At 42.2% G+C, this 17,750-nt stretch overlaps 1 protein-coding gene across 1 annotated transcript in view; it reads right to left on the reverse strand.

Moving 5' to 3' along the window:
* Positions 1 to 3,199: 3,199 nt before the first annotated feature.
* Positions 3,200 to 17,750, reverse strand: part of LOC108430743 (tyrosine-protein kinase JAK1-like) — a 30,655-nt gene continuing 16,104 nt past the window's right edge. The window contains exons 12-24 of the mRNA XM_017703404.2: positions 16,595 to 16,747; positions 14,975 to 15,062; positions 14,234 to 14,361; positions 13,890 to 14,025; positions 13,025 to 13,176; positions 12,037 to 12,187; positions 11,840 to 11,934; positions 9,925 to 10,117; positions 9,542 to 9,666; positions 8,514 to 8,686; positions 7,797 to 7,914; positions 6,776 to 6,886; positions 3,200 to 4,426 (exon numbers count right to left, since the gene is read on the reverse strand). Coding sequence (XP_017558893.1) covers positions 4,301 to 4,426; positions 6,776 to 6,886; positions 7,797 to 7,914; positions 8,514 to 8,686; positions 9,542 to 9,666; positions 9,925 to 10,117; positions 11,840 to 11,934; positions 12,037 to 12,187; positions 13,025 to 13,176; positions 13,890 to 14,025; positions 14,234 to 14,361; positions 14,975 to 15,062; positions 16,595 to 16,747 — 1,749 coding nt within the window. The 3' untranslated portion in view covers positions 3,200 to 4,300. The remainder of the gene's footprint in view (positions 4,427 to 6,775; positions 6,887 to 7,796; positions 7,915 to 8,513; positions 8,687 to 9,541; positions 9,667 to 9,924; positions 10,118 to 11,839; positions 11,935 to 12,036; positions 12,188 to 13,024; positions 13,177 to 13,889; positions 14,026 to 14,233; positions 14,362 to 14,974; positions 15,063 to 16,594; positions 16,748 to 17,750) is intronic.

The following is a 17,750-nucleotide window of genomic DNA, read 5'->3' on the forward strand; positions in this document are numbered from 1 at the left end:
AATAATGCCACTTTTGACCAATCAGACCAAATACTAGTGCATCTTTACTTCTTGTACAATACTTAGTTGGTGAAGGAGCTGCACACATATGGGAATTGTGGATCAGTCCTGATAACTATTCTTTTTCGTGTACATATTTTACAGTATCTAGACCCAAACATTTATAAAATACAGAAAGTAGGACTAAAGATATCCGCTTATTTGTAGGTGACACAGGAGAATGAATAAACTGCAGATGTTTTAGTGCAGTAGCCCCCCGTCACCTGAACGTTCCGCTCTTCCAGAGTGCATTTTTTTTCTGCCGATACCAACGCGATTCCATTATCATATAAAACTTACACCAGGGACAATAAGCTTTGAAGGACTAGAGGTGAGTAATCCAGGTCCAAGAAGGAAAAATCCTCCCCAGGATTTTGTTCCAGCTGGACTTTTTCAATGGAAAGTCATTAAAGCAGTGGAAAGTCATTAAAGCTACACCACTGGCTTACAGTTTTTCCCTGGGACCTGTGGTACCTAGTGATGTTTAATAGTTATATCCATCTGTTCTTCTGTCAGTTTTAAAGATATCATGTATGGGCCGGGGCTGAGACGCTTGAAGAAGCACAGTGAGAAGAAAAAGGCTCGAGTCAACCAAATGAGAAAGATCTACATGCTCTGTAGAAGTCCAGGTAACATGTCTTTGAGACGGTCTATCAGGAATACAGTGCTTTGGTTTGACCATCAAAACTAAAGAGAAAATCGCTTACAGACACATTTATTTACATCGTTTTAGGGCCACTGTTAATAAAAAATAAAGTAGACCAGTAACCAGTAGAGTTCGAGAATAAAGTTGTACTATTTCAAGAAAAATCGTACTATTTTGAGAAAAAAAGATGTAATATTTCGAGAATAAAGTCGTAATATTTTGATAAAAAAAGTACTATTTCAAGAAAAAAGTTGAAGCATTTTGAGAAAAAAAGCGTTTCCAGAAAGAAAGTCAGCACCTGCTGGTGTTAAATGAGGGGCGTTGAGTTGGTGGACCGGCACTTTCATATAAATTCCCCCATAAAGAAACACTCAGCCTCCCCGTCTCTCCTGCTCATCAGCACCAGCCTGGTATTAGTATAAGAACCGGTTGGGCAGGAAACTGTTTATCTAGAATAAAGAGCCGGACGGACTCGGAGGAAACCGTCTGTCTGTGTTGTTGAAGGAGAATCTCAGGCAGGGTCGTCTACACGGATATCGGGGGGCTTCATCTCCCCCCATTCAAAGAGGGCATGGAGTTTCACAGACAGTGAGGATGAAGATCAAAATGATCCACAGAGAGACAGGAGTGAGTGGAGCTTCAGCGCCAGGACAGCAACCGAGACCCCTCGCGCTATAGTAGCCCCCCTACAGTCAGACCCCCTACAGTTAGTCCACTTTATCCTCCAAATATTATGACTTTTCTCTCATAATATTACAACTTCTTTCTCAAAGTCTACTGTTTTTATTTGTATTAACAGTGGCCCAAAACGCGTCGTACACTTTAGAGTCAGTAAATGCTCCACTTTTAAAAACATAGAAATCTGTAGGCGCCTGTTTGGACCCCTTTCAGTAATGCTGGTTTTATGGGCTGCATTCTCACCATTTTCTCTTTGGATGTTCTTGTAGACCTGCTGACTCCTCATGTTTCTGCACCAAACGACTCTGCCGGTGACCCAGAGACGAAGGAATGCTGGGAGAGCGAAGTGGACAGGCTGGTGGCATGGACGCACTCGCTTTCTTTTGAAGAACTGGACAGACAGTGATTTGGCGCCAGTCACATTTGACTGGTTTTCATTCCATTAATAAACGCAGTCATATGCACCCCCGGTCAAACGATCATCAACAACGAAACAGTTTGAAATATTTACACAACATCTGAGGGAAGAACGTTAAATATGGCTTTTTTTCTCTGCAATTTCTTTTATTTGCTGAGGTGAACATAATGGGGGGGGGGGGGGGGGGTGTCATAAAACCTCAATATAATCATTCAGCAAATAAACAGTAATTGTGTTGTATTACAATGTGCAGATCTCTGTAGAGCAGGGTTTCTAAACCTGTGGGCTGTGGACCACCAGTGGGCCAAGAAGCCTCCTCTAGTGGTCCACAGGCCTGAGCTCGGGGGTGGAGTAGTTTGAAGTGGACCTGTAGAGACATAGAGACATAAATAAAGACACCGCAGTCACAGGCTAATTAGACGTCGTCAGTCTGAGGAAACGCAGCTGCGGGTACGCGCTCCGGAGACGGAGAGGTTCCTCAGGGAGCTTTCTCCAGCGTAGTTCGGTGTGGACCTATCAAACTTTTTTGACGTGTAAACAATCCCACAGAACCCGCAGTCTGCTTGCAACCCAACCCTGTTCAGTTCACTGCTGGTGGGAACACACTTTATGATAAAACAATGGAATTCATCAATTCATCAATAGCTCTTCTTCTACCAGTACATCAGCGCTGTATACTCTGCCTGTTATAACCTCTGACTCGTTACAGACTCTCATTGCTCTGATATCATCTGATAAAAACAACAGACGAGCCATCAACTAATAGCGACGATCTCCGTTTGATTTCTGGCCGAGCATCAGCGACCTGAGTAGTTAAACTCAATTTCATAAACTAATGAGAAAAGGCAGCAGATATCAAGTCAGGGGTATTATTGCTGTTTATTGCGGCGACTCTAATCCAAAGCCCACTGAGTTTAGTGAGGTTAATTTCAAACAAGGTGCTGAAACCCTCAAAAATAAAGAGGCATCTCAAGACCAAACAGTTCCTCTTGTTGGAGCCACAAGAGTATTTTCACTGAAAACACAACGGCAGGTCCGAAAAAAAACGTTTGCATCTACATCTTTTTTCTTTTTCCTTTTTTTTGACATCTTTGCAAACTTTTTTTATCATTATGGTTTTTAACATAACTGCAAATTTTGGTTTCTATGATTGAAGTGAAAATGGACAATCTGATCTTTTTCAGGCCCCATGCTTCATAGTTATGAACGGGGGGGCCTTGGGGTGGAAAAAGTTGAGAACCCCAGCTGTAGAGGATGTGCTTGACCGGGGGTGCCAAAACTTTTGCATATGACTGTGATTAACTCGAAGCTGAGCCTGTATAAAGTCCTGCGCTTCAGCACAGACGGAAACCTAAAAACCTGTTCGGAACTGTGTAATAATCACGTATGACGGAAGCTTTTCGATACAATAAAGGAGCTTTTACTGAGAAAATAAATGGATTTATTTGAATAAAGATCCAGTAACAAAGCAGGAAAGTTAACGTTCATGAAAGTTCAATGAAACTATGTATATATGAATACAGTTTTCTTTTTGCACATGCCACATGAAACATTAAGAAAATAAAGTACTGTGCAAAAGTTTTAGGCACCTGAAAAAATGATATTTGATTCAGCACTTATTACTTACTGAGTGCTTATTTGCATATTTTATTAAGTGCTTGGCTTGGTGTGCTGCTGATTAGACCCCAAACCTACGTTCTTCTTACCAGCTCCTAAAATATGAACTGCTTTTTTGAAAACAGAATTTTTTATTACCGTTTAGCACATTAATGTTTGTTTGCCTCTAATTTTATATAGTATTTTAGAATCAAAAGCACATTTATTGCTCCTAAAAGGTTGCTTAGGTGCCTAAAACTTCTGCACAATACTGTTTATCTAATAACATAAAGTGCCAAGAAAAAGACTTTTACAAGTATCCTTGCAAAATGAGTAAAAATATCTGGGAAAAAAAAATTCTATATATCTCCAAAATGGTAAATTTACAGGAGAAGGAAAAACATACATTCCTTTAAATGTAAGTCAATGTAGCCAGAGTTTTATCCAAGTCGTTTCTTTTGATCCATTCATGATAAAATATACACATTAATGTGAAGAACAACAGGCATTTTCCGATTATGAGAAAAACTGAAAGGTTTTCTTCCTGTAAAAGGCTCCTGATTCATGCCCTAATGAAGTCAAAATCTATTAAGATATTTTCAATCTGATTTTCTTTCTGCTTAGACTTTTTAGTGCTTGGCTGGCAAGTAAAAACATCCTAAATCTTGTTGTAGCGTCTAATATTTCTCGTCTTGAGCTGTAAGAACGTAAGTTTAAAGATTTTGCTTGTGTAAGAATTTCACTGGATAAAATGGCTTTAGAACTAGAAATCAGTTGATTAATCTTCTTAAAACAGTCTCAAAATGAGAAAAGTAATGACTAGATTTAAGGTTAAGTTTTACTTGTCAAGGTCATTTTTTGCAGCATCGGAGGATAAAACCTGCAAGGTGTGGTACTTTGTAGCGAGATCAGTGTTGAAAGCTTCAACAGCTGCGCATTAAACTGGGTTCCTCTGTGGACAACAGACGCTCAAACACCTCGATCAGGCCTTTGAAGTCCACTCTGTCCTCCGGGGCATGGGCCCAACACCTGCGCATTTGGATGTACACCTGCAAAAAACCAGAGAGAGGAGAAAGACAAATAGGTGGGTATGTGATTCCTGTATGTGAATATAGAGTCAGAGCACTTTATGAGGCAGCAGCTTCACGTAATGTTCATATCAAACATCAGAATGAAAAATTCTGACTGTGGCATGTTGTGGGTGCCAGATGAGCTGGTTTGAGTTGTTCTATGAATGCTGATCTTTTGGGATTTTCCCGCACAACAGCGCCTAGAGTTAGAACGGCGCGATAAAGAAAAAAACATGCATCTCAGGATGCATAACACGTCGGACCTTGAGGTGGATGGGCTACAACAGCAGAATCCTACATCAGCTTCCACTTCTGTCAGCCAAGAACAGGAAACTGAGGCTGCAGTGGGCAAAGGCTCACCAAGCCTGGGCTGCTGAAGGCTGGAAAAACGTGCACTGGTCTGACGAATCTCGATTTCTCGATTTCACACAGATGGTAAGGTCTGAATTTGGTGGCAACAATAGCTGCGTTCCAAAGCCTATTCTGCAGCGGAGGTAGGCTGCATCTCTCGGCCGCTACACCATAGCAGCCTGATCCGAAGTGAAGCACCCTTGAAATGCAGCCTACGTTTGGAGTGACTTCAAGGACAAATAGGATGTATCATTCCAAGAAAGCAAAGCCGTTGAAGCAGAGCCTGTTTCAAAATGTAAGTTGTTCACGTCCTTGAATTCGTCTTTGTTACCTTACAAAGTGTAAAATCACTGATTATTGAAACCATTCGTCCATCTGTCGTATTTTATTGAGATGTATCTGTAAGCAAGGAGGGGTGGCACACACAGGGGCCTCACAGCAAGAAGTGCCTGGGTCCGATTCCCTAGGCTGGGCAACCAGGGTCCTTTCTGTGCAGAGTTTCCTCCGGGTACTCCAGTTTCCTCCCATAGTCCAAAGACATGCACTCAGGTTAAGTGAACATGCTAAACTGACCATAGGTGTGAATGTATATGTCTGTCTGTCTGCTCTGCGATGGACTTGTGACCTGTCTAGGGTGTATCCTGCCTTCCACCCAATGATGCTGGGGTAGAAGATGTGTGTGTATGTGTAAGTAAGCAGCTTATTGTACTACATAAGAACATCTCCATTTCCGCAATTTTCTCTCAGTTCCCTCAAGTTTCACACCCAATTTCAAGAGGATGGGACCTTTCTGGTGACGTCACCTCGCAGCCCCGTTAGGACTGTTCCACTTGTGTGACCAATACTACTAAGCTACTAAGGAGGAGTCTTCATAGGACCCGTCCTACCTCGGCCACAGTCTAGGCTTTGAAACACAGTTAATATGAATCCATGGACCCAACCTACATTGTGTCAGCAGTCCAGGCTGGTGGAGGTGGTGTAATGGTGTGGGAAATGTTTTCTTGTGTGGTCTAATGTTGTAGCTTCATCTGCCTCGACTGGGTGCCCACTGATCGTCACTTTGTGGATCAGCTTGATCACATTGGAGCTTCTTGCTGCTGCGCAAACCTCACCTATAGTCACGGACCCTCTTGATATGCTTTATTGATGATGCTTTAACGTTAAAACCTAATTCTCTGCTCATACTGCTTTCATGTTATTGCTGTGCTATGTGGTGTCAAACACAGGAAGATGGGTTTTGAGTCACGGGAGTCACGGGAGCTTGGACCCAGATCTTTCAATAAAGCTTGTAAAAAGCGTTACATGAATAAAACTTGACTTGGCTTGAATGCCACAGACCATTTGAGTATTGTTGCTGACCATGTGCATCCTTTCTTGGCCACAATTTACCATCTTCTGATAGCGACGTCCGGCATGACGATGCCACCATGTCACAAAGCAAAAGTCTCAAACTGGTTTGATGAACATGAGTATAGTGTTCTTCAGCGGATTTCCCTGTCAACGTGTCTGAAGTCCATAGAACACCTATGGGATGTGGTAGAACCAGAGATTTGCAGCATGAAAGGGCACAAAATCTGAAGGAACTGCAGGATGCAATCATGTCAACATGGACCAGAATCTCAAAGATATGTTGCCAACATTATATGGAATCCATGTCATTAAGAAATGTTTTGAAAGTAAAACATGGCCCTAAAGTGCTTGGAGAATGTATTTTGAAAAAATAAATAAATAATAATAAATTCAAGCATTATATGAAATATTTAAAGCAAGTCAGATTTCCACAGTTCTCCCTCTTACCCCCACATGTTTAGTACCCAAAGTGTCCTTCTTTAATTTTTGTTTACTTTAAAAATAGACAAAAGTACGTCACAGCAGCCAAGATGCGCTTTTTTAACAATCCCTTTAATTCAATATTATATCTGCAGAAGGTATAAGCTGCATGCTACAGAACAGAACACTGCAGAAGATGCCTCATACCATATCTGGGCAGGATGGTGGGCATGACAACCTCCAGCCGTCCTCCAGAGCCTTCACTAACCGTGCCATGGTCATCTGCCCGTGTGAACGACCAATCATGTTCTGGAACATCTTGGTGAGTAGAAACAAAAATGTGACAAAGGGTCATTTGCTGGATAAGAATTTAACATATCGGGGAAAAACTAGCACATAGAATTTGGCTTGTGCAAAAGTTATGGCACATTTTATATTTTATATTGAATTTTTCTTTTCCAGTGTAAAACTCTGCACTAAACCTATTTTTAGGTTTTTCCCTGTAGAGCACAACTTCTTTTTACGTGTTATTTTTGGGAATATTTTTGGGAAATTTTTTTTTTGGGAAAAAAAATTTGTTTAGTTTTTATCTATACGAATTGTACATGTTTATATCATAAAATGTTAAGTGACTGTGAAATACAGGGTCATTCAAGAAGATTCATCCGATTTCAAAGCACCTTAATTTTTACAACCGTGAGGCGTCGAGGAACCAATCACACTCCAACTGTAAGACGGGGTCATAGAGTTTCTGACTGGCTCCTTCAGTCTGAGAGGAGATGAGACCCCTGAGCAGAAAGTTCTGCGTTCTCCACGTCAATAAGAGTGAATCCGTCAGAACTGAGCAGCGGGATTTTCTTGGGCAGTGAAGCTCCAACAGCTCAGAGCGTTCGGCCTCCACAGCACTGGATGATCTCCAAAATCCCACTGAAAGAGCCGTGAGTGCAGAGACACCCGACACGCTCAGTCCAGTCTGGGATGAGTTTGACTGTGGTGTTGATGTCGTCCATCCAGCTGGAGGAGGTTCAGACTGAGACCTTGTAGAATTACATAATAAACTTTCTGCTCATTTAAACTGTTTACAGCTCACTGCACTGATCTGTGACGATTTACAAGTGAAACAAATCATTTTGAAATCAGATGAAGCTTTTTGAATCACCCTGTATGTGAAGTGAAACTCCAGATTGAAGTGTGAAAAGTGCAGGAACAATGGTGGGAAAAGTCTTACCTCTGGTGGGCTGCTCTTACGATCACAATAGGTCATGAGCTCATAAAGCGTGACCCCAAATGACCAGACGTCTGAGGCTTTGTAGAACTTTCGGTGGATCAGACACTCTGGGGCGTACCTAAACCAGGGATAAAAGACTGGCTCAGCCTGGACGCCACTGTTTATGGAAGAAAGCTGTTCTTTTAAGGTGGATTCTATACTATATAGTACATGATCAAGTTTAAAGGTATAACTTCATCAGTGCACTGTACACACATACAGTTACAGTGGCTAACATGCAGCTCATCACCTGCAGCTCATCCCCACACATTACGGTCAGTTTCTGACAACAGGACTGCTGTTGTCCAGATAATGTTGGGCTGGTGGTTCGTTCACAGCACTGCAGTTACTCTGACATGGTGGTGGTGTGTTAGTGTGTGTTGCGCTGGTCTGAGTGGATCAGACACAGAGGTGCTGCTGGAGTTTTTAAACACCTCAGTGTCGCTGCTGGACTGAGAACCAAAAACAACAGAAACTGACCACTGATAAATAGGCTACAAGGCGGCTAATACCAACTGTGCATCAACAGATGAGCTATAGTCTCTGACTGTACACCAGCAAGGTGGAGCTACAAGAGAGGAGTTTCTGATCAACTGGCCGGTGGATGTAAATTCAGCAACCGATGATAAAAGAGGTGTCCTCCTTAAAAACCACTGCAGATTTAGCCTAAATCCTCACCAGTACACAGGACTGTCCTGCTCTTCCTTCACTGTGTAATAGTCTGCGTTGTCTTCGATGCTTTTGGTCAGGCCAAAGTCTCCAATCTTCACCAGAGTCTCATTCTCCACCAGAACGTTCCGCGCTGCCAGGTCCCTATGGATGTAGTTCTGACTGCCCAGGTAGTCCATTCCCTGTAAAAAAAAAAACACGCATCAATACATAAAAATGCACCAAATCTACGCAGCTGACTTTGAAGCGATATACAATGTACTACAGTGCATTCTGGACATGAATATTCATGACTCCTGCAAAGAAGCTATGGCTTTCTTGCCATAATCACATGATGACTATGCTGACGGAACGTCTCCTAGTCAGGACAATAGTACCAAAATAAACAGTGATGGGCTTGAATGGATATTTTTGGCTGTGGTCCAATCTCATTTCACCCCTCGTCCCTACCACTTAGCCTTTAACCCTTCGTTTTGCATGTTGACATCTAGGCGTAGGGTGTCCTGACTCTTGTTGAGATAGAGGGGAGGTTTTTCAGAGACTCCAAACAGAGTGTTATGAGGAAAAAAGAAAAACGGGCATGAGGGAGCGCAAGAGACCAAAGAAACCCACAAATTTGAGAATTTTCTCTGTTAAAAAATGACAAAAAACACTGTTTAATCTAAGTTCAATGTATTATGGTCCTTTTCTAAATAGCAACCATAAAAAATCACTAGTAATATGCCAATGTATCGCTAGCTAGCTCACTTCTCAGCTTCAAACCACTGAAGAATTAGTGGTGGGTAATAATAATAAATAATTGCCCCCCTCTTTGAAGGCGTATGATCCCTAAATGTAACTAAAGCCCAGCAGTGAGGAGCTGAACTTTTCCCTCCTCTGCTGTCCCTGCAGACGGGCAGGGTCGCCTACAGAGCGGCGCTGGTAGCTGATAATGAAGTGATGAAGTGAATGAAGCTCTTTATATTTGAGGAAATAGAGGAAGATTTCAACCACAGGGGTAGGGGTAAAATAGGAAATGGGACTGGGTCTGTGCCTACCTGACATATCTGAACAGCATAATGAAGCAGCCTGTGCTGGCTGGTCTGAGCTTTGTTCTTGGGCAGATATTCCTTCAAGCTGCCAGCAGGCAGATACTCCATAATCAACTTGATAGTCATTCCACCTGAGAGACACATTCAACTCAAGCACAAACTCCGTATAGTCATATTTCACTTCACATGGGTCATCAAAAACGCCACTTTATCAGAAACCCCCCCCTAGTAGCCCCACCTTGCTGGTGTACAGTTGTAGACTGTAGCCAGTCTGTTGATGCATGTCTCATGTTGATTAGTGGGAGCATAAAGCAGAGGTTTCTAATAAAGTGGACAGTGAGATTAATTAAGGCTGTATTTAGTAATTAGTGCACTGTGTTTTCTCTCACCCTCCTCATTGCAGATGCCTTTATACTTGACAATGTTTTGGTGGTAGAGCTCTCTCATGGTGTTGATCTCTTTCCTCAGGTTGCTGTTCTCTGGACCTTCGCTCTCCGACTTCAGAGACTTCACAGCCACCAACTGGCCCGTCTGGTCGCCGTGAGGGTCATACATGCACAACTCCACCTTCCCATAGTGACCCTGCAGCACACAGGCACATTTCACACTTAAATACGCCAAAGAAACTTTCGTCCACTTTTATATGTTTATCATATATTTAAGGAAACAGCTCATTTCACTCAGGGATGCCAGCGCTACGTAATGTGAATGTGGACCAACGAAAAAGGCAAATTCAGGCTTTAAGAAGCCGGCTACAACTTTTTATGTGCTTTTGTCCGTGTTTATTGGTAACAGTATGTTGTACAGTGTCAGAAAACAGACTATTCAATCTATTTGACGCTACTGAACAACAGCCCAATGCTAAAACGTATATGTGCATATCACTTGTTAACTACATTAGCCTCTAGCTTAGACACTAAACATGTCTTGTCTGACTGACTCCATTGCTGTTAAAGCTGAAAATATGATGACTGTGCCTATCACTGGTTCCAATTCCAAAAAAATCCCAAAACAGATGATTAAATACAGCGTAAAGGCAATAATACTGGCAAGATGCCTTCATTTACGTTAAGTTACCATTTTGGAAATAGGAGGTTGGGATGTCATCCAACATTTACAATGTGTTGATCCAAAAACGTGTAGATCTCTTTCAGAAATGCTTTCACAGATGTTCGAGGTACCCACTAATGCACCTCCACATCATGAGAGACCCTGGCTTCTGAACTTTATACTGGTAACAATCTGGATTCTTGTCTTCTTTTGCCTGGAGAACATGACCATTGCTTTCTTAAAGGGTTGACTTGTCAGACCACAGTACACATTTCCACTGTGCATCAGTCCATTTCAGTTAAGCTGAAGCCCAGAGAAGTCGGCGGCATTTCTGGGCTTTGTTAACACAAGACTTCCAGCTTTGCATAGTACAGCCTTAACTTGAAATAGCGTTGAACTGTGTTTACTGAAAAATTGTGAAAGATGTTTCAAGCACATGTGGTGACGTCCACCTCAGATGCAGGCTGGCTTTTAATGCAGTGCCCTCTGACGAATCGCAGGTCTCAGGCTTTTAAGTTCAGTTGTTTGGTGAAATTTGGTCTGAGTGGATCAGACTCAGCAGTGCGGCTGGAGTTTTTAAACACCTCAGTGTCACTGCTGGACTGAGAATAGTCCACCAACCAAACATTTGGCACCCTACAAGGCGAAATACCCAAAATCCTTGCTCGAGGAATGTTTTTCATAAACTGCTGGATTATTCATTGACGCAGTTGGCAAAGCAAGAAGCCATCGTTGCTCATAAGGTACCACATTTTTTCTTGAATGTTCAATTCATAACATTTCTGTTTTTAATTTACTCATGTGAATTTCAGAATAAGAATGTGTCTAAAAACGCTAGCAAGGTAATATTTCAAATACATAATAATGTTTTGTTTTGGTGTAAAAACATGTCAAAGTGGATTTGCAAGAAAAAAAAATGTAGAAATGAGATCAGCTGATTAAACATCAATCACAATTGCACTGAAGCTGCTCATGATAACAGATTAAGCATATGGAAAGCTCTTGGACATGTGTTGAGGAGGAATAGTGGATATATTGGTCAAAGAATGTTGGAGATGGAGCTGCCGGGTAGAAGGAGAAGAGGTAGACCTCAGAGAAGGTTTATGGATGTAGTGAAGGTGGACATGGAGATGGTTGGTGTGAAAGTAGAGGAGGCAGTGGATAGGGCAAGATAGAGGCAGATGATCCGCTGTGGCAACCCCTAAAGGGAGCAGCCGAAAGAAGAAGAAGAAGAAGAAGAAAGCTCTGTACTACCTCTCCAAGCTCCCGTATTTTCCTGAGAAATCTGCTCTCGAACAGTGTGGGGTCGATCTCCTGCAGCGGAACGACTCCTGACACCATGGCTGGGTCTGTGAGATCAACAGAAGACGGCTGAACAAAGAGTAACGAAACGTTTGTTGCTTAATGCGGCTGTAAAAGTAATCAACTCCATTCAAATCAGCCCCTCTTACTCTGCTCTTTGATGCGGTCCAGTTCTCTCACTATGGCTCTGAAGAAGGGTCTCTTCCTAGGATCATAGTTCATGCACTGAGTGATCAGGTCAGCCAGCTCGCTGCTGTTTGGACTCACCAGCGCACTTTCAGCCTCGTAGAACCGCTCCTTCTGCTCACACACACACACACACGTCATTAATTGGGTAAATGTGTGTGTTGCATTCTCAGCCCTCTAAAGACAAACTTCATATGCTGTTACGTTCTGAGCAGCTAGCACAGCCCCTATGATTGGGGCCAGTAGGCCAAGGCCCACCCATTTTAACACTGGCTCACCCAAAATGACCCAAGTTCACTTTCAGTATTAAAAGTCACACAAATAAAACAAACTCACTAAATATGTATGTGATATATCTGAAATTGGATTTTTTGACATGGACCAATCAGTTTATTGAGTTACACTTTGGAAGTACATGGGAAAACCATTAAAGACTGGATGCATGTCTTTAATGTGGACCTAATTTGTTCTGACTATATAGCTGCACTTTGTAGTTCTACAGTTACAGACTGTAGTCCATCTGTTTCTCTGATACTTTACTACCCTGTTCTTCAGTGGTCAGGACCCCCATGGACCCTCACAGAGCAGGTGGACCATTTGGGTGGTGGATCATTCTCAGCACTGCAGTAACACTGACGTGGCGGTGGTGTGTTAGTGTGTGTTGTGCTGGTCTGAGCGGATCAGACACACACTAACACACCACCACGTCAGTGTTACTGCAGTGCTGAGAATGATCCACCACCCAAACAGTACCTGCTCTGTGAGGGTCCATGGGGGTCCTGACCACTGAAGAACAGGGTAACAGAGTATCAGAGAAACAGATGGACTACAGTCTGTAACTGTAGAACTACAAAGTGCTCCTATGTGGTCAGTGGAGCTGATGAGATTATACATCTGAATTTATTCCACTTATACGTTGTTTAGTTGTCAGCAGTCAGAGAAACACAGCACCTCCGTGCGCTTCTTGTCCCTCAGCGGCACTTCCCCGTTGTAGCAGATTTCCCACAGTGTCGTCCCAAATCCCCACTTGTCCACCGCAATGCTCAGCATATTAGGGTTCTTCACACATTCTGGTGCAATCCAAGGAATCCTGTCGATGCATTCTGGAAAAAAGGACAAGCAACACTGTTGAGAATGTAGGCAGAAAATATTTTCTACTTTACTTCCACTGGACTGGCGTTTTCGATAAATGCTCAAAATTTATCATTTTGTCATTTTATTTTATTACTTTATCGCCACTGGATTGAAGAAATACGTGACATTTGTGCAGTAGTGACTGAGTGAGAGGTGTTGAAGTGATGAAATTCTCACATCAACAAGGCATTTTCGTCCAGACAACTGACCGCTCACTGGATATTTCCTCTTTTTCGGACCGTTCTCTGTAAACCCTAGAGATGGTTGTGCGTGGAAATCCCAGTAGATCAGCAGTTTCTGAAATACTCAGACCAGCCCGTCTGGCACCAACAACCACGCCACGTTCAAAGCCCCTTAAATCCCCTTTCTTCCCCGTTCAGATGCTCGGTCTGCACTTCAGCAAGTCGTCTTGACCACCTCTACATGCCTAAATGCAGTGAGTTGCGGCCGTGTGATTGGCTGATCAGCTATTTGTGTTAACAAGGAACTGAACAATATGTACCTAATAAAGTGGCCGGTGAGTGTATGTGTGCATTGAGAGCATAAAGAGAACTCAGTCAACACTTAATGAAGAACGTGTCTTTAAAGATGTCTGCTTCAGAAACATCTTACATAGCGCTGATTCTATAAACTCGCATTGTTCTACACTAACAGGCTTGTTAGCTCCGCAGCTTTGGGTTACCTTCTCTGCTGAGCACGGTGATGGGCACGCCTGGGTCGCTGAGCTTTATGAATGGTGCTGCTTGTCCATCCAGACCATCTTTGGCCAACAGAATGTTCTTTGTGCACACAAAGCCATGGACGAGCTTCTTGTCCTCCTAAAGGACAGAAAGCACAGAGGGCTCTTTCAGCGCCACATGTTCCAAGAAGTGCTTTTCCTCATGATATGCATCTCTACCCCTTTCATCATGGGTCAATTTCTGGCCACAGGAGCACAGATGAACACATCATGTTTGGGTGGTGGGCAGTGATGACACTGATATTTTAATTTATATGCCATAATATTCATGTTAGATATTTTCTCACCAGGTAACTGAGGACACTTGCGAGCTGCTCGGCAACCTGGAACTTCCAAGATGGAGTGAGAATGGAGTGATGAGCCCGCATGAACAGATCCAGAGGACCGTGCTGCACAAACTCCTCAACCATGATGACTAAAGAGAACAGAGCGAAAACCACTGGTTACTTTTTCCATTTTAACAAGGAGGCCTCAAGGTGGCCTCCTGACTGACCCTGGCAAATATGCATCTCTGTAGCTTCTGTTTTGGTACTTAAACACGTCTTAAACCAAAGAACAATCTCTGAAAAATTCGACTTCTCTGGGCTTGAGTCAGAATTGTTCACAGCAGTGGTACAAATGTCCTCTGAAAGCTCCCTCACACAAAGTTATTGCACAAAATAATTATGAAGGTTTGAACATATTTTCATTCAAGGTGGAGATGTTTGGATGGTAAATAAAATGGCTGTACTTGTGTTGTAGATATTGTGATCCCTGGTTCCTGTCACCACCACTGTACAGAAACCTGAGTCTCTACAATTAACCACATACAATCAACATTTCACACCAAACCAAGGTGGACCAAACCAAGGCCACTTCCACTTTTTAACATCTCTATGATTTCAAAAATTGATGAAGACACTAGCCTAAAATCTTATCAAGCAGACGTGAGGATATTATTCCCTGAAACTATCAATTTTTCTGAAAACTTGCACGTCTGAGGGGTATTTACCAACAAATGCATCTGTATATCTGGAGAGGAGACTTACTGTCCATGCTGTGCATACAGATTCCATAGAGGAGAGCCATGTGTTTGTGTGAGATCTGACGCATCAAGCTCACAGTTTCCAGGAAGGCCTAAAGGGATGGAGATATTTGAGCATGTAGTTACATTATTTTGGAGATGAGAACCAACCATTCGCAATTATGCTTGGACCAGTTGAAGGTAAAAGAGGAAAACAGACGACCAGCAACAAGATGTTCGAACATGAGCCATAAAGACGGCTACGAACCAAACAGAATACAGAATGTTCTCGAGAAAGAGGATCCAAACTGACTTGACGGCACTTATTAATCGTAATTTAATTCACTGGGTTCTTCAGGTTGCTTTGAAAGAACAGCTCAACATATCGCTGTTGTTGGAACGAAACCTCGTATCTCCATTTCTGTCGATTTTCAGTTTTTGACATAATTTGAAAATACCTGTTGGCCTTTATATTGAATTTCACAAAGGATGGACCAAAAGAAATGGCCATAAATGACTTGGAAAAAATTCTGGTTCTATTGACTTAGGCCCAGTCCCATTTCATCTTTTTACCCCTACCCCTTGTTTTTGAGGGTCACCCTAACCCCTTGGAACTGAGTTACAAGGGGCAGTGGTTGAGATCTTGCCCTACGAAATCTACCTCAAAAAAGAGCATCACTTCATTAACAGCTACCAGCACCGCTCTGTAGGCGACGCTGCCCGTCTGCAGGGACAGCAGAGGAGGGGAAAGTTCAGCTCCTCACTGCTGGGCTTTAGTTACATTTAGGGATCATACGCCTTCAAAGAGGGGGGCAATTATTTATTATCACCCCCCCCTAATTCTTCAGTGATGTGAAGCTGAAGTCAGATATTTCCCAGCTTCTTGTTAAAATTTTCCTGTCCCACCTTAAATGGAGCAGCAGGTGTCAGAACTGCGGCATTATTTAAGGTGGAACGGGAAAGCTAGCTAGCTACCGAGACATTAGCATGCTATATTTGTGCTTGTCATGAAGAAAAACGACCAAAATACATTGAAACAACATTAAACTAAGATAAAACAGTGGTTATCACAATATTTGAACTGAGAAAATACATTTGTGGGTTTCTTTGGTCGCTCGTGTTCTCGTCTTGCCAGTTGTTCTTTTTTTCTCATAACACTGAGTTTGGAGTCTCTGGAAAACCTCCACACTTCGCCCTACCCCTCTGTCTCAACAACAATCAGGACACCCTAGACGTGAAAGCGCAAAACGGAGGGCTAAGGGCTAAGAGGTAGGGGCGAGGGGTGAAATGGGATTGGGCCTTACATTAAAAGTAGAATATCGCTGTTCTCGGAACAAAACCTCGTATGTCCAAAATGGAAACTTTACAGGAGATGGAAAAAAACAACTGTAATTCTAATGTAAGTCAATGGAATCAGAGTTTTTTCCAAGTAATTTTGGACCGTTTCTTTTGGTCCATTTGTCATGAAATTTACATACAACATAAAGAGCAACAGGCAGTTTCAAATTATGCCAAAAACTGAAAAATGCAAAATGGAAAAATGGAGATACAAAGTTTTGTTCCGACAGCAGCGACACATTACAATGAAATTTTAAGAGAAGAAAGCAGAATTTGATGAATGTCACCCAGCACTTGTCTTGCTTACCGAAATGTCCTTGTGTCCTGCACCCAGCACCTTCAGCACCACCTTCACCTCCTCAGTGTTTCGGAAGCCTGGCAGGCCTTCGTCATCCTCACTTCGCACCTTCAGCTTGCCTGAGTAGATGTTGGTGCGGGTTCCTCTGCCCAAGTGCGTCTCCTGTGGAGCAGGAAGCATTTTCAGGTGATTCCACTGGAAGTTTTGTAGCTGCTCAATTCATTTCAAACTACAAAACAGGTTTGCCTCTTATTTCCTGCCTGCACTGTTAGACATAAAGGTGCAGGTACATTTTTTGTTCATCAAGGTACAAACAATGTAAATGTTTTAGGTTTTAAGGTCTGATTGTGGAGCTTAAATCAGGTTCTCCAGGTGAAAAGTTGGTATTTGTTCCTTTTCATAACCGAATGTTTTAAAACAGAGCAGTACAGTAAAAGCCTGGAGGCGAGGCGAGGCAGGGTGTGTGGAGTCAGTACAGCTCAGAACAGATCATTTCAGTGGATTATGGAATAGTTGTATTCCCTGACTAAATTCACTGAGATGGACCCTTGAGGGTCTCACCCCAGCGACAAGAGGGGCACTGACCCAGTGACAGTTTACTTGTATGCCAAAATTGAGGCTTCAAGTTGGCTGAAACTTCTGTTTTCAACTACGACGCTTTTCCATTTCTACATTTAACAAAGTGTCACACGGAAACCTTCAAAAAATGTTATCTTGTCAAGTAAAACTATCATTCATTTATTAATTTAAGATTATTTACCATATTTCTAGACTTTTTAAAGTCATTTTATCAAGTAAAATTATCATTCATTTAAGATTATTTACCATATTTCTAGACCTTTTAAAGTTATTTTATCAAGTAAAACTATCATTCATTCATTCATTTAAGATTATTTACCATACTTCTAGACCTTTTAAAGTCATTTTATCAAGTAAAATGATCTCACTATAATGGCAGATAATTTTCTGTCTTTTAAGAAAAGTGCTTGAAACCAGCCAAATTATCTGCCAGTATAGTGAGATGATTATCCTTAATAAAATTACTTAAAACAAGTACAAAATATCTAGGAAAAATAAGCTAAGTAGTCTTATAGTATGTGTACAACCATCTCAAAATGGGAAATATTAGATCTATTGACTAGATTTAAAATCATTTCACTTGCCA

Source organism: Pygocentrus nattereri, chromosome 2 (genome assembly GCF_015220715.1).
Source record: "Pygocentrus nattereri isolate fPygNat1 chromosome 2, fPygNat1.pri, whole genome shotgun sequence".
NCBI lineage: Eukaryota > Metazoa > Chordata > Actinopteri > Characiformes > Serrasalmidae > Pygocentrus > Pygocentrus nattereri.